The sequence below is a fragment of the Haliotis rubra genome, unplaced genomic scaffold, assembly GCF_003918875.1.
Source record: "Haliotis rubra isolate DU_JTF1 unplaced genomic scaffold, ASM391887v1 Scf462, whole genome shotgun sequence".
Classification (NCBI taxonomy): domain Eukaryota; kingdom Metazoa; phylum Mollusca; class Gastropoda; order Lepetellida; family Haliotidae; genus Haliotis; species Haliotis rubra.
The window spans coordinates 358,266-385,980 of record NW_025767149.1 but is presented as its reverse complement, the minus strand read 5'-3'; the positions used below and the strand labels follow the sequence as shown (position 1 = coordinate 385,980).

The window sequence follows — 27,715 nt, the reverse complement described above, 5'->3', positions numbered from 1 at the left end:
CATACCACTGTGCTGTAGCCACACCGGAAGTCATACTGGATGGTGTGATACCGGTCTCCTGTAGCCAGGTGTCTGAGAGTCATGGCTAGCTTTATTCCGGCATCTAGGGCTGGTCTCCCTGTGGATGGTCCCTCCTCTGGATGGCTCGGCTAATCCTGTTGAGGAGCTCATAAAAAGTGTGGGGTGGCATTCTCACATAGTTGGCAAATGCATTCTCATTTTCCTCAGCTCTTGCATCAGTCTGTTGTAGTGACTATATTCTAGTCTTCTATCTGGTGTCAGCCACGGTCTAACCCACCACCTGGGTGCTCTTCGAAACAGTCTTCTGAAAGTGATCAGCAGCTGGTGTTGATACTCCAGTTCCAGGGCCAATACGACAGCTGCTCTACGTTGAACATCCATTTTGGAACTGATACCCAAACAAGGGTGTCGACCCTTTTATACCTATCTCCCACGAATTGTCCAGAGTAGTCACGAATTCATTTATTCGTACCTGATTCGTACGTGCATTCGGCCTATTCTTAACTGATTCGTAACTGATTCCTAATATTCGGGCAGTATTCGTAATAGATTATTGTAAATCGTAGTGAATTCTTGACAATATTCGTGCGATTCCAGCCGAATCCCACGAGTATTCGTACCTATATCGTACCTGTATCGTAAATGAATCGTAGAGCGTCACGAATTGACGCAGAAAAGTTGTACAATTCCACGAATCAGCACGAATTCTCACGAATCCTCAAAGTTATCAATTCGTGGCGATTCGTGGGATTCGTGGTCTGTGTGGAATAGGGGCATTACCTGCCTCAACTTCCGACACAGGACAAGGATTTTACAGTCAGCCAAACTTCTTAAAGGACACGGTATCTCCATTTCACAGGATTTCACGGAAAAAGTACTGTCTACCAGGCAAAAAACTCAAATGATTCATGACCGAGGCCAGGAACGAAGGTAAATTCTCTACTCTTGAAGGTGATAAAATCCAAATTGAAAACAAACTTTATCGACTAAACGATACTGAAGATGAATTAGTTCTGTTAAAAACATTCCCTCTTCGATCTCCTGATATTGACTCTAACAAATAGGGGCATGGCCAAGGCCCACGTGCAGTAACTAAGTCCTGGACTGCTGTTCTGTGGAATGTGGAAGGTCTAAAGAATAAAATTTGCCGGGAACATATCATCAACTTTCTGGAAAAATTCAGCTTTATATCTCTCGTGGAGACGTGGTCAGATGAAAGTGAGGAGTTGTTGTTTCAAGGATATACAGTGTTTGGGAAGTGTAGACAAAAACATGCCAACGCCTTTAGAAATTCGGGTGGAATAACTGTATTAATCGCCGACACTGTCTCAGAATTTGTGTCATTAATCTCGACGGAAAGTAACAACATACTATGGTTGCGTGTGCGTGTACCAGTTTATCAGGTTGGGGAAACCTACCGATCGGCCTATAATAGGCCAAATGGGATATTATAGGCCGTTCTGCCTATTTTGCTATAGGCCGATCGGCCAATAATTATGATATTTGTTAAATAAATTTGAAGTGGTGCATTTCCTCATGAGGATATTAACATCATTCAAGTTTTGATGTCCTAAGGTTTTCCTTCACACCCTTTTTGAGAATTTTATCACGTAATAAAGGAGTTTGGTAATTGCTAATTAAATATAAGTCTATAATATTTTTGACAATTTTCACCAAAAATTAATGACATAGATATTCAGTTTTAGTTTACAAGAGGAAAATCTATGCAAATCCATGTTCTTAATAAAACTTCTTTTCCTGAACATGATATAACTTTCCATTTTGTCCAAAAACTTATCTTTTTCAAGCTGAGAGGTCCATTAACTTTTCATCTCAATGATCATATAAAACTATTTCTTGTGGAAATTGATAGTTTGTGAAATAATTAAAAAAATGTTCGGATATAGCCCGATCGGTCAATAGAAAAATAGGCAGAACGGCCTATGATATCCTGTTCGGCCTATTATAGGCCGATCGGTAGGTTTTCCCAACCTGTTTATCACTTTTCCATATTTATAGGGCGGTGGGGTAGCCTAGTGGTTAAAGCGTTGGCTCGTCACGCCGAAGACACGGGTTCGAATCCCCACATGGGTACAATGTGTGAAGCCTATTTCTGGTGTCCCCCGCCGTGATGTTGCTGGAATATTGCTAAAAGCGGCGTAAAACCAAACTCAGTCAGTCAGTTTTCCATATGTATAGGTGTTGTTTACTATTCTCCTGCAAGTTCCAGTGCACATGCTGATGAACCTATTTTTTCTCTTTAGGAAGATGATGTAAACAAATTCAGATCAAATGAACCTGATTGTAGAATTATATTTCAAGGTGATTTTAATGCACGCACTAGGAATGGATGTTACAAAGATTATATTGTTAATGATGACCCGAGGTATCTCCCGATTGATGATGACATAGACTATATAACCGACGACGCCATCGAACCACGTGCATCACGTGACACTGTGATCAACAAACGTGGCTATGCCCTATTGAACGTCTGCAAAACATTGGACTTGAGAATATGTAACGGCCGTCTATTTCATGATAAAGGTAAAGGTAACATAACATGTTTTGCCAATAATGGACAAATTGTTGTTGACTATGTGCTTTGTTCGGACAATGCTTTTGAACTTTTTGATGATTTTAAAGTGTCCGATGAAGTTGAGTCGACTCATCTGCCAATAACATTTTCGTTTTCATTGACACTGAATGATAATGAACATTTCTACAATCTTTCATCTAAAACTAGATATCGATGGAACAATAACTGTTTACTAAAATACCTGCACAACTGAGATCTATTACCACCCGATGTTATAAACCAGTTTCATTCCTTTATTGATAACGGTGATGTTCAAGAGGCATCGTCACTTTTTAATACGGTTATGCAATCATGTGCCAGTTTCTGTAAATCTAGTGTATTGTCGACAAATAATGTTCCAAAGGGAGACAGCTGGTATGACGGTGAATGCAAGAGTGCACGTGATACCGTTCGGCCCCTTCTGCGTGCATTTCAAGCAAGTAACTGTAAATCTGATAGACAACGCTATGTCGAGTCTGTGTCACACTATAAACAGTTGTGTGCTGCGAAACTTTCTTCATCATTTTCAGATTACACACATAAACTTAGTAACGCACTCTCTACTAAAGACAGTAAATTATTCTGGAGAACTGTGAAATCGAAATCATCATTTGTAAACAATAATATTACACCATTTGACTGGATGAATCATTTCAAGAATGTTTTTCAGTCTTCCTATATATTGTTCAGCCGATGAAGAACGCTTCTATATTTTTGTCAAACATTTTGTTGATTCAATCAGTGATAGACGTATTGATTCATCTGTGGACAATGACTATTTGGACAAGAAAATATCCTACCAAGAAATAGTTAATGCTATTCAAGAAATGCATAATGGAAAAGCACCAGGACTCAGTGCCATTCCAATTGAATTTTTTTAAAACTGCACCTCATCATTATATTAATTTATTGAAATCTCTTTTTAATAGCATTTTGTCTACGGGTATTTATCCATCTCAGTGGACGTATGGAGTTATAATTCCTTTGTATAAGAAACGTAAAACTGATTGCCCTGGGAATTATAGACCTATTACACTGCTTGAAGTAACTGGTAATATATTTTGTAAATTTTTTTAACAACAGGTTAAACTCTTGGGCTGAAAGGGAAGAATTCTTTGTTGACGAGCAAGCTGGCTTCAGGTGTGGTTCCCAAACACATGATAATATATTCATTCTTAATGCTATAATTGATAAATATCTTTCACTTTACAAAGGTCGCCTCTATTGTGCATTTATTGACTTGAAGGCCGCTTTTGACTCAGTTGATAGGTGTGGTCTCCTGTACAAACTGTGGCTTGGCAATGTGAAAGGTAATACCTACAGGCTATTGAAAAATATGTACCAAAATGTTAAAGCTTGTGTGTCGATGAGAGATGGCTACACACCGTTTTTTGATTGTTTATCAGGAGTTCGTCAGGGATGCCAGTTGTCTCCCTTTCTCTTTTCCTTCTTTGTCAACGACATTGTTGATTGTCTATCTGCTGATGGTCAGAGGGGTATCAATCTAGACTTAGTTGAGCTGTTCTTCCTATTGTTTGCTGATGATATTGCGCTTTTTGACTTTACAGTTATAGGTCTGCAAAAGAGGCTAGACAAGCTAGTTTTGTATTGTAACAAGTGGAAATTGAAAATAATAATCGACTACGACATTACGAAAAGTTCCATTTGAATTGACAGTTGCTTGAAATGGTTGCATATAAATGGTCATATAAATACTTGGGTGTTCACTTCTCTTACACAGAAAACCTTGGCTGACCAAGCATGGAAGGTGTTGAATATTCTCAAATCATCGGTTAAGAATTTTTATAATCAACCAATTAATGTTCTGCTCCATATATTTGATGTCAAGGTTTTGCCATTGTTACTATACGGAAGTGAAGTCTGGGGTTTCCACCCGTCGCCATCTGTATTAAATGTACACGATAGGTTCTGTAAACACGTTTTGGGTCTTTCAAGATACACGCCAAATATTACAGCGCGTGCTGAGATTGGTCGTTATTCATTAAAGGTAAATCATTACATTAAGATTGTTAAATATTGGGTTCGCCTCCTGTCTCAAGTTGAGAATGTAATCTTAAATAAGGTATATGAGTATCAGTATTGTCTTGCTCAAAAAGGAATAGATTGTTGGGCTTTTAAGGTAAAATCTCTTTTGTACAGTTATGTTATTTTTTGGCAATGTGTGGGCCAGTCAAAGTGTTGGAAATATCTCTACTTTCATGTCATTATTTAAGCAAAGATGTATTGATATAGATAACCAGTTGTGGTCATCTCGTATTATACTTGTTTCGAAATTGGATTTTTATCGCAGGCTCAAAGAAGGTGTAGCTTTTGAGTTCTATATCGATAGTGTTAGTGTAAAACAGTTTCGAGTCTACTTGAGTCGATTTCGTTGCTCAAACCACATTTTGATGATAGAGTACGGTAGACATTTAGGTCTTAAAAGGGAGGATCGCCTGTGCCCGCTTTGTATCATACCTAATATAGAAAATGAATATCACTTTTACCTGGAATGCCCTTTTTATGGGAAATTAAGAAATGATATCCTCCCTAAATAGTATCACATATATCCATCTGAAGTGAAATTAGCTCAGTTGTTTACATCAAAGAATACTTATATTATAAATTGTCTTGCAAAATATCTATTTTTTTGCAATGAAAAAACGAAATACATTTCTTTCAGTCTTCGTACCCACAAATGTATAATTGTGCAGCTCTCATGATGTTGTACGGTGCTCTAATGATTGTACATTCTGGACACCTGATGTATAATGGGCCTGTGGCCCCTTTACTGAATAAAACTCTTTCTCTCCTAACCACTGGTAATTTCTGCAGAATATATTGAAAAGTCACAAAGTACACCGAAAATCAATTTCTCGACCATGTGTGGTCCTAAAACGTATGGTAAGCAGCTGGGATAGGGGGCGTATTTCTCGCTAGTTTACACGACCCTCTCCCCAGGTATCAACATATGTACAGCATATGGTGTCTTAGTCATCACTTTTAGATTTGATAATGAAAATAGCATCCTTCTCATGCGACACCCACATCACCACATACATCACATCGCTACCCTCCACTTGCATCCAGACCCGTGAAGGTCCGGGTTAGAATGTTGATCTTCAGTAACCCATGCTTGTCGTATGAGGCGACTAACGGGATCGGGTGGTCAGGTTCGCTGACTTGGCTGAACCATGTCATCGGTTCCCAATTGCGCAGATCGATGCCCATGCAGTTGATCACTGGATTGTCTTGTCCAGACTTGATTATTTACAGACCGCTGCCATATGGCTGGAATGTTGCTGAGTGCGGCGTAAACTAAACTCACTCACTTACTCCACTTGCATTCCTAACACACGGACACTAAATGAATTTCCACCCACTCACATCATCACCAGCAACCACACTGCCACCATACATATCACAACCAAACATCACTTACAATCAAACCACCAGCTACCGCTCCATCACCCACTCACATCATCACCAGCAACCACACACTGCCACCAAACATATCACAACCAAACACATCACTTATCACTGTATCCACCACTTAAACCCCCAACACACTGTCACTAAATGAATTTCCCACCACCCACAACACCACCAACGACCACAAGACCATATCACTAAAGACAACCAAAAACAACCACACCACCTACTACCACGTCACCACCTACCCCATCATCACCCACCACATCACCTACTACCACATCACCACCAACCACATCACCACACACCACATCACCACCAACCACGTCACCACACCACCTACTACCACGTCACCACCTACCCAATCATCACCCACCACATCACCTACTACCACATCAACACTTACCACATCACCACCAACCACGCCATAACCAACCACATCACCAACCAACCACATCACCTACTACCACATCACCACCAACCACGCCACCACCAACCACATCACTACTAACCACATTACCTACTACCACATAACCACTTACCACATCACCAACCAACCACATCACCTACTACCACATCACCAACTAACCACATCAACCACATCACCCAAACCACATCACTACCAACCACATCACCACTCACCACATCACTACTTAACCATTATCACCACTACCATATCACCACTTACCACATCACCAACCAACTATATCACCACCATCAACATCACAACCAACCACATCACCACAAACCACATCACCACCAACCACATCACCACCTACCACATCACCATCAACCATGCCACCACCAACCACAATACCAACCAACCACATCACCTACTACCACATCACCACTTACCACATCACCAACCAACCACATCACAACAAACCACATCACTACCAGCCACATCACCACCAACCACATCACTAACAACCACATCACCTACTACCACATCACCACTCACCACCAACCAACCAGCTTACCACATCACCACCAACCACGCCACCACCAACCACATCACCAACCAACCACACCACCTACTACCACATCACCACCAGCCACGCCACCACCAACCACATCACTACCAACCACATCACCTTCTACCACATCACCACTTACCACATCACCACTTACCACATCACCACCAACCACGCCACCACCAACCACATCACCACCAACCACATCACTACCAACCACATCACCTACTCCTACATCACCACTCAACACCAACCAACCAATTTACTACATCACTCACCAACCACGCCACCACCAACCACATCAAATACACCAACCACATCACCTACTACCACATCACCACCAACCACGCCACCACCAACCACATCACTACCAACCACATCACCACAAACCACATCACCACCAACCACATCACCACTTACCACATCACCACCAACCACGCCACCACCAACCACATTACCAACCAACCACATCACCTACTACTGCATCACCAACCAACCACACCACCAACTAACCACATCACCACAAACCACATCACTACCAACCACATCACCACCAACCACATCACTACCAACCACATCACCTACTACCACATCACCACTTACCACATCACCAACCAACTATATCACCACCATCAACATCACCACCGACCACATCACCACTTACCACATCACCACCAACCACGCCACCACCAACCACATTACCAACCAACCACATCACCTACTACCACATCACCATCAACCACGCCACCACCAACCACATCACTACCAACCACATCACCTACTACCACATCACCACTTACCACATCACTACCAACCACATCACCTATTACCACATCACTAACCAACCATCACTCTATTACTCACATCACCAACCAAATCCACATCAAATTTCACATCAAAATTAACCAACCACATCACTCTATTACCATTACATCACCAACCAAACCACACCACCAACCAGCCACATATCACCATACAACCACATCACTACTTTAACCACACTACCACCTTCAACCACATCATCACTACTAACCACATCACTCTACTACCACATCACCACTCACTCACCAACCAACAAACAAACTTTACCACATCACCACCAACCACGCCACCAGCACTACAGCCACATCACCAACCAACCACATCACCTACTACCACATCACCACCAGCCATCACCACCAACCACATCACTACCAACCACATCACCTACTACCACATCACCACTTACCACATCACCAACCAACCACATCACCTACTACCACATCACCAACCAACCACACCACAACCAACCACATCACCACCAACCACGCCACCACCAACCACATCACTACCAACCACATCACCACAAACCACATCACTACCAACCACATCACCACCAACCACATCACTACCAACCACATCACCACAAACCACATCACTACCAACCACATCACCACCAACCACATCACTACCAACCACATCACCTACTACCACATCACCAACCAACCACATCACCTACTACCACATCACCAACCAACAACACCACCACAAACCACATCACCACCAGCCAGGCCACCACCAGCCACATCACTACCACCCACATCACCTACTACCACATCACCGCTTACCACATCACCAACCAACCACATCACCTACTACCACATCACCAACCAACCACACCACCAACCAACCCCATCACCACAAACCACATCACTACCTACCACATCACCACCAACCACATCACTACCAACCACATCACCTACTACCACATCACCACTTACCACATCACCAACCAACCACATCACCTACTACCGCATCACCAACCAACCACACTACCAACCAACCACATCACCACCAACCACGCCACCAACCAACCACATCACCACAAACCACATCACTACCAACCACATCACCACCAACCACATCACTACCAACCACATCACCTATTACCACATCACCAACCAACCACACCACCAACCAACCACATCACCACAAACCACATCACTACCAACCACATCACCACCAACCACATCACTACCAACCACATCACCTACTACCACATCACCACTCACCACCAACCAACCAACTTACCACATCACCACCAACCACGCCACCACCAACCACATCACCAACCAACCACATCACCTACTACCACATCACCACCAGCCACGCCACCACCCACCACATCCCTACCAACCACATCACCTACTACCACATCACCACTTACCACATCACCAACCAACCACATCACCTACTACCACATCACCAACCAACCACACCACAACAAACCACATTACCACCAACCACATCACCACCAACCACATCACTACCAACCACATCACCTATTACCACATGACCACTTACCACATCACCAACCAACCACATCACCTACTACCACATCACCAACCAACTACACCACCAACCAACCACATCACCACCAACCACGCCACCACCAACCACATCACTACCAACCACATCACCACCAACCACATCACTACCAACCACATCACCTACTACCACATCACCACTAACCACATCACCAACCAACCACATCACCTACTACCACATCACCAACCAACCACACCACCACAAACCACATCACCACCAGCCACGCCACCACAAGCCACATCACTACCACCCACATCACCTACTACCACATCACTACTTACCACATCACCAACCAACCACATCACCTACTACCACATCACCAACCAACCACACCACCAACCAACCCCATCACCACAAACCACATCACTACCAACCACATCACCTACTACAACATCACCACTTACCACATCACCAACCAACCACATCATCTACTACCGCATCACCAACCAACCACACTACCAACCAACCACATCACCACCAACCACGCCACCACCAACCACATCACTACCAACCACAGCACCACAAACCACATTACTACCAACCACATCACCAACAAACACATCGCTACCAACCACATCACCTACTACCACATCACCACTTACCACATCACCAACCAACCACATCACCACCAACCACATCACTACCAACCACATCACCTACAACCACATCACCACCAACCACATCACCTACTACTACATCACCACTTATTACATCACCAACCAACCACACCACCACAAACCACATCAACACCACCTACAACACCACCAACGACCACAAGGCCACCCATCGCATCACCAACAACCACACCACCTACAAACACATCACCACAAACCACATCGTCTACTACTACATCACCACTTACCACATCACCAACCAACCACACCACCACAAACCACATCAACACCACCTACAACACCACCAACGACCACAAGGCCACCCATCGCATCACCAACAACCACATCACTACCAACCACATCACCACTAACCACATCACTACCAACCACATCACCTACTACCACATCACCACAAACCACATCACCACGTCGACACCAACCACATCAACACCAACCACGTCACCACCAACATCACCCACCAACCACATCACCACCAACCACATCACTACCAAACACGTCACCACCAACTACACTGCCACCAACCACATCACCACAAACCACATTACCACCAACCACGCCACCACCAACCACATTACCTATTACCACATCACCACAAACCACATCACCACGTCGACACCAACCACATCAACACCAACCACGTCACCACCAACATCACCACCAACCACATCACCACCAACCACATCACTACCAACCACATCACCACCAACCACATCACCACCAACCACATCACAACCAACCACGTCACCACCAACAACATCACCACAAACCACATCACCACGTCACCACCAACCACATAACCTACTACCACATCACCACAAACCACATCACCACATCACCACCAACCACATCACCTACTACCACATCACTACAAACCACATCACCACATCACCACTTCACAACCACATCACCTACTACCACGTCACCACATCACCACCAACATCGATATCACCACCAACATCACCACCAACCACATCACCACAAACCACTTCACAACCAACCACATCACCACTAACATCACCACCAACCACATCACCACCAACCACGCCACCACCAACCATATCACCAACAACCACATCACCAACAACCACACCACCTACTACCACATCATCACCCACCACATCACCACAAACGACATCACTACCAACCACGTCACCACCAATCACATCACCACCAACCACGCCACTACCAATCACATCACCACTTACCACGCCACCAACAACAACATCACCTACTACCACATCACCACCAACCACATCACCACCAACCACATCATCACCACCACATCATCACCCACCACATCACCTACCACCACATAACCACAAACCACATCATCAACCAACCACATCACCACTTACCACATCACCAACCAACCACATCACCTACTACCGCATCACCAACAAACCACACTACCAACCACCCACATCACCACCAACCACGCCACCACCAACCACATCACTACCAACCACATCACCACAAACCACATCACTACCAACCACATCACCACCAACCACATCACCACCAATCACATCACCGCCAACCACATCACCACCAACATCACCAACCAACCACATCACCACCAACCACATCACCTACTACTACATCACCACTTACCACATCACCAACCAGCCACACCACCACAAACCACATCAACACCACCTACAACACCACCAACGACCACAAGGCCACCCATCGCATCACCAACAACCACACCACCTACAACCACATCATCACCCGCCACATCACCACAAACCACATCACTACCAACCACGTCACCACCAACCACACTGCCACCAACTACATCACTACCAACCACGCCACCAACAACCACGCCACCAACAATCACATCACCACAAACCATATCACCAGCAACCACGCCACCACCAACCACATCACCACCAACCACATCACCACGTCACCACCAACCACACCAACACCAACCACGAACCACATCACCACCAACCACATCACCACCCAGCACATCATCACCAACCACATCACCATCCAGCACATCACCACAAACCACATCACCACCAATCACATCACCACCAATCACACCCCCACAAACATCAATATTCACCACCCAGCAGATCACCACCAACCACATCACCATCCAGCACATCACCACAAACCACATCACCACCAATCACATCCCTACCAATCACACCCCCACAAACATCACCACGACCCACGAACCACATCACCACCCAGCACATCACCACAAACCACATCACCACAAACCACGTCACCACCAACATCACCATTCACCACATCCCCGCCCACATCTCCCGCGACTACATCACAGCCAAGCATATGGCGATCTCCCAAACAACTACCTGGACCCCATGTCACGACTTGTACTATTTCACCAACAACTACACCGACCACTACATTCACATCACCACCTACACAACATCGACACCAACCACATCAGCACTTACCATACCACCGCGTCTTCGATAACGCCACGTCACCACCCACGACATCACCACGTACCGCATCACCGCCCATCACATCACCGCCCATCACAAGCATATGGCGATCTCCCAAACAACTACCTGGCCCCCATGTCACGACTTCACCAACAACTACACCAACCAGTACATTCATATCACCACGTACACAACATCGACACCAACCACATCAGCGCTTACCATACCACCGCGACGTCGATAACGCCTCGTCACCACCCACGACATCACCACATACCGCATCACCGCCCATCACATCACCGCCCATCACATCACCGCCCATCACATCACCACCCACCACATCACCACGTACCGCATCACCAACCATCTTATCGTCGATAACCACATCACCTCAACATACACAATAAAGCAGGGGGCAACTTTCAGCCCATTACTATTTATATAAAATGGGATAAACTTAAACAGCAAAACAGTTGTGTCTCCAAAAATATACTAAATAATTTAGAAGTATGAAAGATTTGCGATGAATGCAACGACTATGATCAGTGCAGATAGAGCATATGCGTCAGCTGGTTCGATATTGGAAGGTAGGCTGAGGTTTGCAAGATTTTTTTCAAAATCAGTTGCAAACAGCCTGGTATCTAAGACCACATGGGGCCGACATATGTGATGTGACGAAAGTCGGTTGATACATCGGTCCACTTTAATTCACAATACCTATATCAGCGTCAAGTTGAGACAAAAGTCTGACAGAAAGGAATCAACATGGCGGTGGTCGACGTAAGACTCATCGTGATTCTCGTGGCGACTCTAACACCGTCACTGGCCACAGAACGATGTGACTTGGAACCCGAGTCTTTGAATATCAGGGCTGGCGACATTATCACTATACTACAAGAGGCTAGAAATGACTTCCAGTCTGTCTTCAACCTTACCGACGGGCGGTGTCCCTGTGTAGGTAAGTAAAATCGCATTCACCTGATGAAGGCGTAAGAATATATCCCCAAACGTCGTGTCATTCAAAATAAAGAGGTTGACATCCATAAATTCTTGCCTTTTAATAAAACCTTTTAAAATATTGTCTGGTGTTTATAAACTGTGTTTGAGATAATTTTCTGAAATATTGCAAATCATTGTGTAATGGAAAAAGAAGTTCACAATACCTATATCAGCGTCAAGTTGAGACAAAAGTCTGACAGAAAGGAATCAACATGGCGGTGGTCGACGTAAGACTCATCGTGATTCTCGTGGCGACTCTAACACCGTCACTGGCCACAGAACGATGTGACTTGGAACCCGAGTCTTTGGGCTGGCGACATTATCACTATACTACAAGAGGCTAGAACACAATGATTTGCAATATTTAATGAACAACATATTATAGACTATCTAAATTGTAGACAATGCACCGCATTTTTGCTTTAACGGTGTTGCGAAGTATTCGTGAAGCTGGTCAGAGCTTCATCATGATCTAACTGGTGTAAGTATGTCACAACATAAATACATTAAATCAAATGAACTTGAGTTTGATGACTCCTTTGTGCAATGTTTTGATTAATTTCAGCGCGTTAGATAGCTAAATTGCTTTTGAAATTTCAATTTTAAAATCGGGACCTTAATGAGGTGACTGAATATTTTTGCAATGGTCACTAAGTTAAGGCGTCAAGTTTTTTTGGTAAAAAAAGAAATCAAACGGAACCACATAAACAAGGGTACAAATATTTCTTTTTTTAAACATGATGCAACACAATTGTCTCCAATATCCGACATATAATATTAGTGCTAGTAGGTTTCGCGATAAGTGTTTACGCCTGAAGTCTTTGAATGACATTTAGAAATGAAAGACATCTGGATCCACCGCGCAAAACTTGAAATTAAAAGGTTCAGGGTGTTTTCCTACCCAATGCTTGGTGCATAGAAAAATAAGTTTCCAATTCACTGTACATGTTTTCCCATGCTGCTCCTAATTATTGTAACATGCTTTTATGTGTGTCTTCCAATAACTGTTCGCTCGTCAAGCCGAAGACCCGGGTTCGTTTCCCCAAATGGGTACAATATATGAAGCCCATTTCTGGTGTGCCCCGCCGTGATATTGCTGGAATATTGCTAAAAGCGGCGTAAAACCAAACTCACTCACTCACTTCCATTACTGTTTTCACAAATGGCTTCCAATCAATGTAGAAATGTATATCCAATCAACGTATATCCTTTTCGTTGTATAAACACTCTGTACACATTATCTCTATACCAGTCTATTGCATAAACATACCACTGAACTCTGTACATGTCAATCAAAATATCACCTAATCTCCTTGATCTCTGTACATCTCAGGAATTAGATACTCGAAAGTGCCATACATTAACATTAACTTACGACTATCTTAGCAATAAGAGACCTTTGAAAATCTAGGCCCTGATTCCAGTACTTTTGTTAAGTTGAGTCCCATCCAGGATTCGAACCCAGTCGCCAGTAAAGTCATCCATCTAACCCACTCAGCCATCGAGGCTTCCACATCCCAATTGAATTTGTATAAATTCATCTTAATAAGAGAAATATAACCATCCCGTATATTATGTTGGAATATTGCCTTATATGAATTACGGGCAACCTGAAAATCTGGATCTCGAAGGCGGAATGTTGTTATGGCAACCAGGAGATCGGTTTAGCGACGTAGGCGCTATTGTACGTCAGTTTGAAGGTAAAAGGGTCATGATATTGTTTGGCATCAAAACCCATGGGAAACATAACTCATTAAAGTTTAATTTTTTAAGTGCCTTAAGTGAGTGAGTGAGTTTTAGTTTTATGCCGCTTTTAGCAATATTCCAGCAATATCACGGCGGGGGACACCAGAAATGAGCTTCACACATTGTACCCATGTGGAGAATCGAACCCGGGTTTTCGGCGTGACGAGCGAACGTTTAAACCACCAGGCTACCCCACCGCCCCAAACGCCTTAACCAGCGTTCTAGACCACGTTCTTCGTGCCATCTACATGATGACCATGAGCATGGTGATCCTGTACTGACGTAGCGTCCCTCGGTCGTCCAGAACGAGGCCGGTCTTAGATATTTTCTGTCCGTTGATGCCTTGCGATTAGTGAGTGAGTGAGTTAAGATTTTAAGTCACATCGGCACTATTTCAGCCATATCGTGACTCAGTCAAGGAATAGATTCATAATAGTTAAAGGTAAATTATAAAAACCTGTCAAACGGAGGTGAGTAAAACAACTAGATTATCACAGATATACATTTAAACCTAGTAGTAGTAATTGAATCTAAACGATTTTAACAATAGATCATCAGCAACTGAAGGTAGATCACCATGCTGGACTTACATTGTTTCTCCTACCTGTATGGACCCTAGCTGGATTTACACCAACTCTTCAGAAACTGGCGATTGGAGACAGATTTAGCCATAAATTTAAATAACATATGTCCCACGATTAAATAATGTTGTAGGTTTAAATTGACTTTGAAAGGTTTGGGACTCATGTACCCTCTCAGGAGGAAAATAATTTTACGAGACTTTAACACCCTTTGAGGATACAGCCACTAACAATCTTGGTTGCTAATTTACACTACTAATCATAAAATATCATTTGTCTATTTACAAAGCATCTTAATTGAAAATTGTCAGTCAATTCTATTTCTTCAAAAATAATAATAATAAAATGGCAATTAACATTAATTTACTAAAAAGATCCCTCAATGTTTTGACATTCAAATATTGATCTCTTGTGATGGAAAAATCAACGCAGAGAAGCAGGACATGATTGGCATGATTCTATCATCACAAGGGATACAAAACGGAGGATCCTCACCTTTTAAGATTCTGAAGTATTCGTGTGTTATATCTAGTATGACCAATACGACATCGTCGCATGACCTCCTCAAATCTAGTCTGACAACCCTGTTCCTTTATTTGCCACTGCGCCCTTGTAACAAACTGGGAAAACGCACAGATAAATGATGACAGTTTCTCAAACAACTTTTTTATTTTTGTGACACAAATTATGCAATTTCTTTCTAGAGTTGGTATGTTGTGTTTATTGCAGTCCGCGTTGGTTTGATTCTTTTATGTCTATTTGTTTTTGTGTTAGTTTGCAATTCATCGGTATCAATTTGTCTCAAACGGACTGTAGGTGTAACCAATTGTTGGTGTTATTAGATGTAACGTATTTATCCCTACCTGCATTAGATCACAGATATATGCTCTAATCACAGCTGTATATTCAGTGTATGGGGTTGTAAGTGGTGTCACAGATTTGTTAAGTGCTGCATCAGCAGCGAAATCGACCATTGTATTTCCTTGCAATCAGCCTGAGGATGACAGGCACATGGCAACCAAACCACCTGAACCCTGCAGTTGAAGCTGATCATGTCTGTCGCCTGATATCAACTGTGTAGTAAGATCATCCGACAAAACTCACACAATGTGAAACTGTACACGCAGGTCAACAACAGGTAACAATTTGTATTTCTATATGTTGCTAGATACCACAGACCCGAATTGCTTTGAAAACCAACTACAACTAGTGAGCACAATGTTAGCTGGGCTTTCTGAGCAACTCACAAATCTGACAACGATCGCAACAGATGATTGTCCTGCACGTACGTATACCTTTAGAAACTAACAGATCTAACATAAATATGTTGTCAAAATGGTTTAATAGCTCTGAAGATTGTAGTTTTTGTTTGATAAGACCAATTAAGATAAGACGGAAATAGTCACATATTATATATCTGAGCTAGTGGGTTAGTATTTGAGGGATGAAAGTTTGAACCCTACTTCACTTGTGGCTTCTGTCCATCCTGAAGGCGATACAATTAGACGTAAGAGGATACAGCGTTTATTCCAACTCACTCTATTACTCATTGTCTTTAATTGATATATCAGATGTCAATATCAGGAACACTTACTGGTTCTTCGACATCACTTTGTTTGTTTCCATTTTCCATTGACAATGATATAGATGACACCTACCATGTCGTTGTTCAGGGACCTGTTCAAAACAGCGTTAAACCCGATACATTCATTGCACTCAGACCCGTGAAGGTCCGGGTTAGAATATTGATCTTCAGTAGCCCAAGCTTGTCGTAAGATGCGACTAACGGGATCGGATGGTCAAGCTCGCTGACTTGGTTGACACATGTCATCGGCTCCCAATTGCGCAGATCAATGCTCATGCTATTGGTCACTGGATTGTCTGGTCCAGACTCGATTATTTACAGACCGCCGCCATATAGCTGGAATATTGCTGAGTGCGGCGTAAACTAAACTCACTCACTCACTCATTGCAAACTAATTGATATATCAAATGCCACGAACCATTGTTGTTATGCCTGTGTCTAAACTATCGGGCAAAATATAGTTATCACTGACTTCACTTGACCAAAATATAGTTATCACTGACTTCACTTGACCAAAATATACTTATCACTGACTTCACTTGACCTAAATATAGATAATTATTTTACAAAAAGAAATCATTTTCCAATACTTTGGCAGAAAATTCATTGTAATGCTTACATTTGCCACAATTCATTAAGAAAGAGTCAAGTGGTAAAAATAAAAAAAATACACAAATCAGAGTTCATTCAAAAGTGCATAAAGAGTTACATAATGAGACTGGAGTCATTGGACACGTCATCAAGCACGTCTCCTCATTGACGTCGTCAGTCGGCGGATGATGTCAGCAGGAATCCTGTTCCATAAATCCAAGAGGATCTGTTCAAGTTCCTGTCGGTCCGCTGGAGGTGGTACACGCTGTCTGAGCTGACGATCGAGATGATCCCAGAGATGTTGAATGTGGTACATGTCTGGAGGACGCGCTGGCCAAGGCAATACGTTGATGTTAACGTTGTGAAGGTTTTCTCGAAACATTCTGGCGGCGTGAGGCTTTGCGTTGTCGTACTGCAAAATAACTATCCTTGCCTGTTGTCGAATAAAGGGCACCACAGAAGGTCATCCTTTCATCCCTGTATCGCTGGGCATTCAGATCTCCTCGGATGATACCCAGTCTTGTCGTTTTCTGGCCACAAATACCGCCACATACCATGACGCCTCGTCCATCAAACGGATGAACATCTTGAACGCTGTTTGGCGCCGGTCGCTCTCCTCTTCGCCGAAAAACTCAAACTCTGCCATCGTTTCTCAACAAACGGAGCAGACTTTCATAAGCAAAGAGCACTGATTCCCAGTCATGTCGCTGCCACCGATGTACAGTTTGTGTCCATTGCAGTATGCGTTGACGGTGTGGGGTCAAGGCCGTCCTACGGAAGGGGCGGTAGGCTCTATACCAGCCATACCAAGTCGTTGCCGAAGGTCTGTTCGTCTGCTGATGGTGTGTCCTAGTGCTGTCGCCGCCGTTGACGTCGCCATCACGAATCTGTTCCGGAGTTGGATCTACCAGATGAAGCGGTCTTTGACCGGTTTTGGGGTCTCCGTTTTCCCTATCTTGCGAGGTCTCGGATCTGGCCTGTTTGCTGGTAGCGGTTTATCAATTTGTCGATGGTGGCCTGGCTGCAGTTGAAGGTTCTTGCCAGCTGACGTTGTGAAGCCCCCATATTAGACATACCGATCGCCCTGTCTCGTTGCGTCTGCGTAAGTCATGGCATATCCGTTGTGGTATTTTGGTTACTGGTCCCACAAAGCGTTTTTAACGTTTTGAAATATGCACGAGTCGTACGAAGGTTGCGTTTCGGCGAATGTTTTCTGCTTGGGTTCAAACCTGTACCAGCGTTTTTATTATTGATACAATTTCTTTACAAGTGATAATTTCTTTTGCCCGGCAGTTTGTTTTCCTTTGATATGGAACCGCATGTTTAGATACATAATGACACAGTTCAACTTCAACCACGTAACTAACGTTCAGCAAGAAATATAACTAACCATCGATTTTCTATGTTTACATGTACATAGGTATGCATAAATGCATAATATTGTGAGTGAGTGAGTGAGTTTAGTTTTACGCCGCACTCACCAACATGAGCATCGATCTGCGCAATTGGGAACCGATGACATGTGTCAACCAAGTCAGCGAGCCTGACCACCCGATCCCGTTAGTCGACTCTTACGACAAGCATGGGTTACTGAAGGCCAATATTCTAACCCGGGCCTTCACGAGTTTGCATAATATTGTATCATGAAGTACAGCTAATAAAGGTTTGAAGGCCTCTGATAGCATGGGAGGCATATGTCATTTCTACATTACCCATTATATGTACGTAGATGCATAATATTGGTCATGTTGTATATGAACTATGACTAGTGCAGGTTTGACTACAACTATTTTTACATTACCCATTATTTTCCGACAGATGTATACATGTACACAAGTATGCACAGATACATAATATTGTTTGTATTGTATATGAAATATGGCTAATGCAGGTTGACTGTATGTGGTATTTCTTGATAACACGTCCAAGTATCAAATACCAAAAGCTGCTGTAACATATAAAGACGACAAATTTAATAAATGTTCACAACATACACAGACACGTCTTGTTCGCCCTGTATTTGGGAAACAGTTATCCTACGAATATATCCGCATAATATTGCTCTAATAGAATATACCCTATGGTGTTTTAGTATGTTTTACTATGATGATTTACTATGATGTTTTACTATGTTTTACAGACCGCCGCCATATAGCTGGAACATTTACGAGTGCGGCGTATAACTACTCACTCACTGCTATGTTTTACTATGATGTTTGACTATTTACTATGATGTTTTACTATGTTTTACTATGATGTTTTACTATGATGTTTTACTATGTTTTACTATGATGTCTTAGTATGTTTTACTATGATGTTTTACTATTTTGTACTATGATATTTTACTATGTTTTACAATGACGTTTTACAGTTGAGGGATGTGCAGCACTTGTTGCTAGTGATGAGACGTCCGACATTGCTGTCGTCGACCCAGTCAGGACGATCCTGCAAGACATCACTGTCAGCTCAAATGTCAGCGCTGTTGCAGTTGGGGAGAGACAGAGTGATGAGTCCTTCACTCTGTGCTTCATCAGTAATGCCCCTTCGTCGTAAACTGTCTGCACTACCCAAGTTATAATGAAACAACGGTGGCCAATGAAACAGGTGCGTCATTATGTTCTTAATAACAACCCCGTGACTGTAGAGCATACAACAATAAAGTGTGAAGGGTTTTATGATGTAACATATGAACGTACCATAACAGATCTTATACATGCCTTTCAAATAATAGAAACCCGTTTTGCGCAGTGGAAATGTGCAGATGTGTCTAATTTAACTGAAACTATTATCAACTAAATTTTGAAACTTACCTTTGGCCTAAACTGGGAACACTTGTATTACAAGTGAGAAAAAATTACATGGTTTATAATTATGTAAACGTGATTCTCTTAAAGTGATTCTAAATGAAGAAAATGAGCTTTGAATAAAACCGCTAATTGCCTAACCTCTAAACACTACAATATTCTAATACAAGTACAATAATGTAACGCTCAAAAGCCACTAATCTAATGTCACAATAGCAAAACGAATCCGCTTAATGCCTAAGAACAAATGCGACGAATGGGGCCAGTGTATCGTTTACCACCGTCTGATACACCCAAAACTACTTCGTATTTCACCTGCACGCATACCAATCTTCTGGTGTATTCATGCGATAGGAACCTCCTCCGTAGTGTAGTGGTTAGAGCGTCCGCCCGGAGAGCGGAAGGTCGCGGGTTCGATCCCCGATCGCGTCATACCAAAAGACGTTAAAATATGGTACTTGTTGGTCCCTGTCTGGCGCTCGGCATTAATGGGTACAACAAGGACTGGTCGGCTCGGAGTCAGTATAATGTGTCTGAGTGGGGTATTCATGCTTCACTGCGGCGTGGTATCTCAGTGGGCTAGCACTATAAAACCAGCTTCAGTCTAGGCTAGTACAAGCAGCTGCACATACACATACACACGCATGCACGTCGTCATATGAGCGAAATATTCTCAAGCACGACGTTAAACCCAAATTCACCTCACCTCACCTCATGCGATAGGACCAGTATGCACTGGGTGCGTTTGGGCAAGCACTTTTTGTGAAAAAACCAAAAATGTCTTCAGAACAACTTTTTCAGTGCCACAATAAATTTCTGTTTTTGCGATTCCGAATATATAATTAGCATGTGTTTATAAATCACTGTCATATAGTGACGACTCCACTGTTTGCAAAGTGGTGAGCGTATCCTGGCTCGCCAACCAGTGGCATTCAGGGCAAACACTTACAAAGGCAAGCCAAGTGTTTATATGAAAAGAAACCAAACAAACACACGGGCACATATGGTTCAAGCTTGAAAGGGAATTGCATCGGGCGTCATCTTAGTCTCTGATGCGTCACGCCCCCAGCAGGTCTATCATGAAGGTGAGGTGAGGTGAAATTGGGTTTTACGTCGTGCTTGAGAATATTTCGCTCATATGACGACGTGCATGCGTGGGTATGTGTATATGCGGCTGCTTGTACTAGAAAAATGCTTTTTAGCCTTAATGCTTTGATAAAGGTGATAAATGTACTATGCTGTCAATATATCAACTCGCCTATAGTGTACCTAATTTGATTTCAATCGATTTAACATTCCCATGCCTTTGAAGGGAAGTTTACAGGAGAGAATATGGTACCAAAACAACAACTTAGGATTTTTTCAGAGTTCAACAACAGAAATCTGAAATAGTCTTTACATTTATGCTAATAATACAAGTGGTGTAAAAATATGAATCAACGTTCTTCTTTAACAAATAAATGTTGAATGTTTGTGTTACTTTACTTAATTATCGTTTCTTTATTGAAGAAATATTAAGATAAATGTTAAGTCTTGATAAATAAGTTTCCCGTCATGCATGCACATCTTTATCACAGCGTCCACTATGGCCAACTATTTGCAGTCCATTGTTGCAAAGGTTTATAAGTTTCTGTGCTTGAAAAAGACAGAGGTAAACCTTTCATTAGTTTAGAAAGGGTTTATTACAGAACTTGTAGATCTGTTGGCATGTCTTACCAACAAGTTTACAATATTGTAAACAAATCAGACAAGACAGGGACAGTCTCAAAAGCAAAACCGGGACGTAAAACCATCCTTTACCACTTTGACAAGGGAGTACTTAGACGGGCGGTCTACAAACTTTGAGAAGAAGAATATATATATTCTAAAGAAGCTACACCAGTGACTTCGTTAAATCTTTGGTCAATGTTCACAACTAGATTAAACTGACCGAATTACATCCATATTTTTGCAATGAAATATACTGTTGACATGCAAAACATTTATTAAAACGTTGCATATTTCTACAATCAATCGATAAGATAACACAAGTGATAGGATTCTTTCCAATGTGCAGTAATTCGTATGTTTATTTCAAAACAAACACACATACACAAATGATCACTTACATAACCAATACGTATACTATACGTACACATATTCAACATTTTGAAGAAAACATCTATTGAGATGACCCCTCACCAGAGCGTGTGCTCAGGTGTCAATTTCACCCGTTGATATCGTGCATGCTGATGACGTAACACTGGCAGTTAATGTTTGTATCAAATAACGTCCCACTACCCGTTATAAGTTTTTGGTATTTTCATCAGTAAAAACTCATTTTATAGTTTGGCATGAAATGCATGTGGACCCGTTTTTTTGTAAATATCTCTTCATCCAATGACCCAATCGATCTCAAACTGTGCAAGTGGATGTTTTGTCGGACAACCTAATCACATTGTAAATCACAAATATGCATTTGTATTAAAGAATCTGTCTATGTAACTGTCAACAAAATAAACAGCAGAACGCAGACTGCTTGCAGAGGGAGGGAGCCAATGACCTGTAACAGCGGCAGTGTTGGGTCATAAAGGTAAATGCACGTGCAGTTCATGATAGTTACCTGTGCACTGCACAGTGAAAGACCGTTTGAATCATTCACATTGACTACTTCTAGCTATCATCATGAAAGCTTATTCAGATGATGCTAAACGTTTAATTAGAAATGTGTTGAATTTTATTAAAAAAGAGAGCAAACGTAGCAAACCGATTTATAAGGTGTCGCATTACATGAAACGTACAACTTTTGTTCTTGGCATGAAAAAGAACATCGTGCTAAAAATTGTGAAAAATATACCAACAAACCAAATAAACAAAACCTTGTACAAAAAGGTAGGCATCCAAAGTTAGATTCTTTTGACATCAGGGTCATCAGAGATGCCATTCGCCGGCTATTTGCTAGAAATGAACACCTCTTCATACCTGTCACGTGCATAGCTGACCTACATTGACTTTTATGACCCAACACTGCCGCTGTTACAGGTCATTGGCTCCCACCCTCTGCAAGCAGTCTGCGGTCTGCTGTTTATTTTGTTGACAGTTACATAGACAGATTCTTTAATACAAATGCATAAAATCGGTGATTTACAATGTGATTAGGTTGTCTGACAAAACATCCACTTGCACAGTTTGAGATCGATTGGGTCATTGGATGAAGAGATATTTACAAAAAACCGGGTCCACATGCATTTCATGCCAAACTATAGGGCATGTCTCAAAATTTATTCCATCGGTCTACATTAGGTAGATGTTTCTTAAAGTGAAATTTGTTATTCAAGTAACTGTTATACCTCTGAATTTTAAATATAAGTCAAAAAAGCATTTTTCTAGCATTTCCGACAGTACTTTAGTCATGAACTGTCCCTAACTTTACGAACTGAAAACCTTTCTGAACAATCCGAGATCTTTATGAAACATTGAAAGCCCATGTTTTACTAACAACGAGTTGCACTTGATAATGTGTTGAAAATATTCAACTCGAGTATGTCTGTGTTGTTGCAGTTCATGCCACACAGCAGAATAAAGTATTCACCCATTTAACTTTCTATTTTCGTACAGACCGCAGCCTTGAGCTGGAATATTGTTGAGTGCGGCGTTAAACAACAAACAAAAAGTAAATGATTCCAATTTCTGTCTGTTTTCACGTACCATCTAGATCTAACCTCATCTGGAGTCGGGACTGGCATTACATTCTGTGGTGATACAGTATACGTCGCTATTGATTATGCAGCAAATAACGTCGATGATGTAGTCCTGTCCATTAACCAAACTGATTTCACCGTCGTCCAAGTCGCTACAGTCTCCTGCACGCCTGGCACAATCAGAGCTTATAATGGGTTAGTTTAACAATCATACTTCTGTGTTTCACACAAAATTTACGCTCCTAGAAAATAATTCTATTCCTTAGAACATGTTGCAATTTTAATAGCTTGGCCATACAGTTCGGTTTTGTATTTTACACAGTGTTAATGCTCATTTATTGTATATCTGACCTGTTCTATTCTATGTTGCACATGTCATCGACATATTTTCTCTCATAGTCTTGTTTTTGTATTTAACACAGTGTTACTGGCCATAATAAGCCAGCTTCGTCATTCTGATGCGTTGATTCCATGTTACCGAATATACACTCGTGTGTTATAGATTACTGTGGTATATGTATATTCCTAAACGATACCCAGTTATATGAATGGTTTATTACGATGGGTGAATTTCAGTATCTATAGAGCGTTGTACCCCCAACCCCACCCCCACCCCCACCCCCCAATATCATTGGTACATTTCCGTGAAGATCCGGGTCAGTATTGGACTTCAGAATCCAATGCGTTGTAAGAGGCGACTTGGTGGTTAGGCTGACTGGCTTGGTTGACACATGTCATCGTATTCCAATTGCTTAGATCAATGCTCATGCTGTTGATCACTGGGTTGTCTGGCCCAGATTACTTACAAACCGCCGCCATATATAGAGCTGAGAATATTGCTTCGTGCGGGGTCCAACAAGCGAATAAACAATATCATATCTACATACTGAAGTGTGGCGAAACCTTTTTCTTAAACTGACGAGAGAAAGTAACATTGCATCTGATTTCCGTTACAGGCGATTGTATTACGTCAGCTGCAACAACATCGAGAGCATCAACAAGACAGGTGGAGATTTACAAAACGAATTAAAGTTTCCAGTGACCATAAATTCGTTCGATGTTATTGACAATGGTACGTACCTATATATACAAAAGGTGAGTATGGCTTTACGCCGCTTTTAACAATATTCAAGCAATATCACACCAGAAATATGTCTTCACACATTGCACCCATTTGTGGAATGGAACTGAGGTCTTCGGTGTGACGGGCGAACGCTTATCCACTAGGCTACCCACCGCCCCTCAATACACACATATCACAATATAATGACCAATCATCATTCCAGTAAGACCGCTCATAGCGGTACATAGTGTATCATTACAGAAATTCGATGTAATACTAATGCCAAAGATACAAAATAAGTTCGCGTTGGAATTGGTCTCTTCAGCAACCCATGCTTGTTGTAAAAGGCGAGTATCGACTTGGCTGACACATGTCATCGTATCCAAATGGCGTAGAACGATGTTGTCATGATATCACTCATTGGATTCATTCTGGTCTCGATTATTTACGGGCGGTGGGGTAGCCTAATGGTTAAAGCGTTGGCTCGTCACGCCGAAGACCCGGGTTCGAATCCCCACATGGGCACAATGTGTGAAGCCCATTTCTGGTGTCCCCCGCCGTGGTGTTGCTGGAATATTGCTAAAAGCGGCGTAAAACCAAACTCAGTCAGTCAGTCGATTATTTACAGTGATCGAGTGAATTAAAATTTTCAGATCATATAGCTGGACTATTGCCGAGTGCGGTGTTAAACAAACAAACAATGGAAAAATATTCAGTAAGACAATCAAGATGTCCAATGGTGGCTGTTGATAGGATCGTGGCTAATGGAAATCATCAACTGTAGTCAACCTATTGTTTTCCCGTCAGATCACTTCATCCTCACCGTTACCCGTGAAGGTCCGGGTTCGAATGAACCTCAATGCATACTTGTCGTAAGAGGCGACTAACGGGATCGAGTGGTTAGACTCGCTGGCTTGGTTGACACATGTCATCGGTTCCCAATTGCGCAGATCGATGCTCATGCTGTTGATCACTGGGTTGTCTGGTCCAGACTCGATTATTTACAGATCGCCGCCATATAGCTAGAATATTGCTGATTGCTTACAAACCGCCATTGTCGCCATTTTTATTTGCCCTGCATTTAAATGACCTCGAATCTTTCCTTGCTGAACATTATATTGCCTGGAAGTCAGCTCAGAGTATGTTTGAAGATCATATAGGTTTGTACATTGAGTTGTTTTTATTGTATGCAGATGATACTGTAATATTTTCTGAATCCAGTGATGATCTTCAGTATGCATTAAATATCTTCTCAGAATACTGCAAAAGATGGAAACTGAAAGTCAATATATCAAAAACTAAGGTTGTAATATTCTCTAGAGGAAGTCCCATATTTAAACTTGATGATGAAAATATTGAAGTTGTAAGAGAATACATTTATATTGGTATTTTGTTTAAAAATAATGGACGTTTTGTAAAGGTATTAAACGACTACATTCCCAAGCTTCCAGAGCCATGTATGCAGTATTGAGAAAAATAAGAATGTAAGAGATGCCACTAGATTGCCAGTGAAAACTGTTTGACCAACTTGTACAACCCATATTATTGTATGCTTCAGAAGTGTGGGGATATGAAAATACACAAATTATAGAACGTCTCCATCTAAAGTTTTGTAAATTCATTCTCAAGGTTAAAATGACAACTCCTGACTACATGGTATACGTCGAGCTGGGTCGATATCCGCTAAATATCTCCGTAAAAATACGAACGCTTTCTCATTGGGGTAAAATGTTAGTATTCCCAGACAAGCTGTAATACAAAATATATTCTCTCATGTATACCATGAAGTCATCCTGGCCTAATTATAACTTTAGCTTGCTGACGGCAATAGAAATAATCCTACGGGATAAGCATTCTTATTGATCAGTTTTATCAGTCATGGAATGCAACAGTAAATGCTTCCTCAAAAGGTAAATATTACAATCTGTATAAAGAATTACCTCATCTTAATTTTTATCTTCTGTAACTACCCCATAATCTTAGAATATGGTGCACACGCTTAGAACAGCTAACCATAGACTACCCATAGAAACTTGAAGATGGACTAACGTTGTACTGACTGAGTTTGGTTTTACGCCGCTTTTACCAATATTCCAGCAACATCACGGCGGGACTAACGTTGTAAGATCGGATAGACAATGTACATTATGTAATGAAGCAGTGGGCGACGAATACCACTTCCTTTTAACATGCCCATGTCTAGCAACCCTAAGAAATAAATATCTGCCTA

At 42.1% G+C, this 27,715-nt stretch overlaps 1 protein-coding gene across 1 annotated transcript; it reads left to right on the top strand.

Moving 5' to 3' along the window:
* Positions 1-929: 929 nt before the first annotated feature.
* On the top strand, positions 930-20,491 carry LOC124290331 (platelet glycoprotein Ib alpha chain-like). The gene is made up of 7 exons (XM_046727040.1): positions 930-951; positions 7,087-7,240; positions 7,291-7,487; positions 7,630-7,748; positions 18,174-18,248; positions 18,679-18,925; positions 20,310-20,491. Exons 1-7 carry the CDS (start codon positions 930-932, stop codon positions 20,489-20,491), a joined length of 996 nt encoding a protein of 331 aa, XP_046582996.1.
* Positions 20,492-27,715: the final 7,224 nt, after the last annotated feature.

What these genes read in the sequence shown, in the direction of transcription:
- LOC124290331 (XM_046727040.1), top strand. Translation starts at nt 930, where the DNA reads ATGACCGAGGCCAGGAACGAAG. An exon ending in GACCGAGGCCAGGAACGAAG is followed by an intron (nt 952 to 7,086) that starts GTAAATTCTCTA and finishes CATCACCACCAG; the next exon opens with CCACGCCACCACCAACCACA. An exon ending in ACCACATCACCATCAACCAC is followed by an intron (nt 7,749 to 18,173) that starts GCCACCACCAAC and finishes GATCTGTTCAAG; the next exon opens with TTCCTGTCGGTCCGCTGGAG.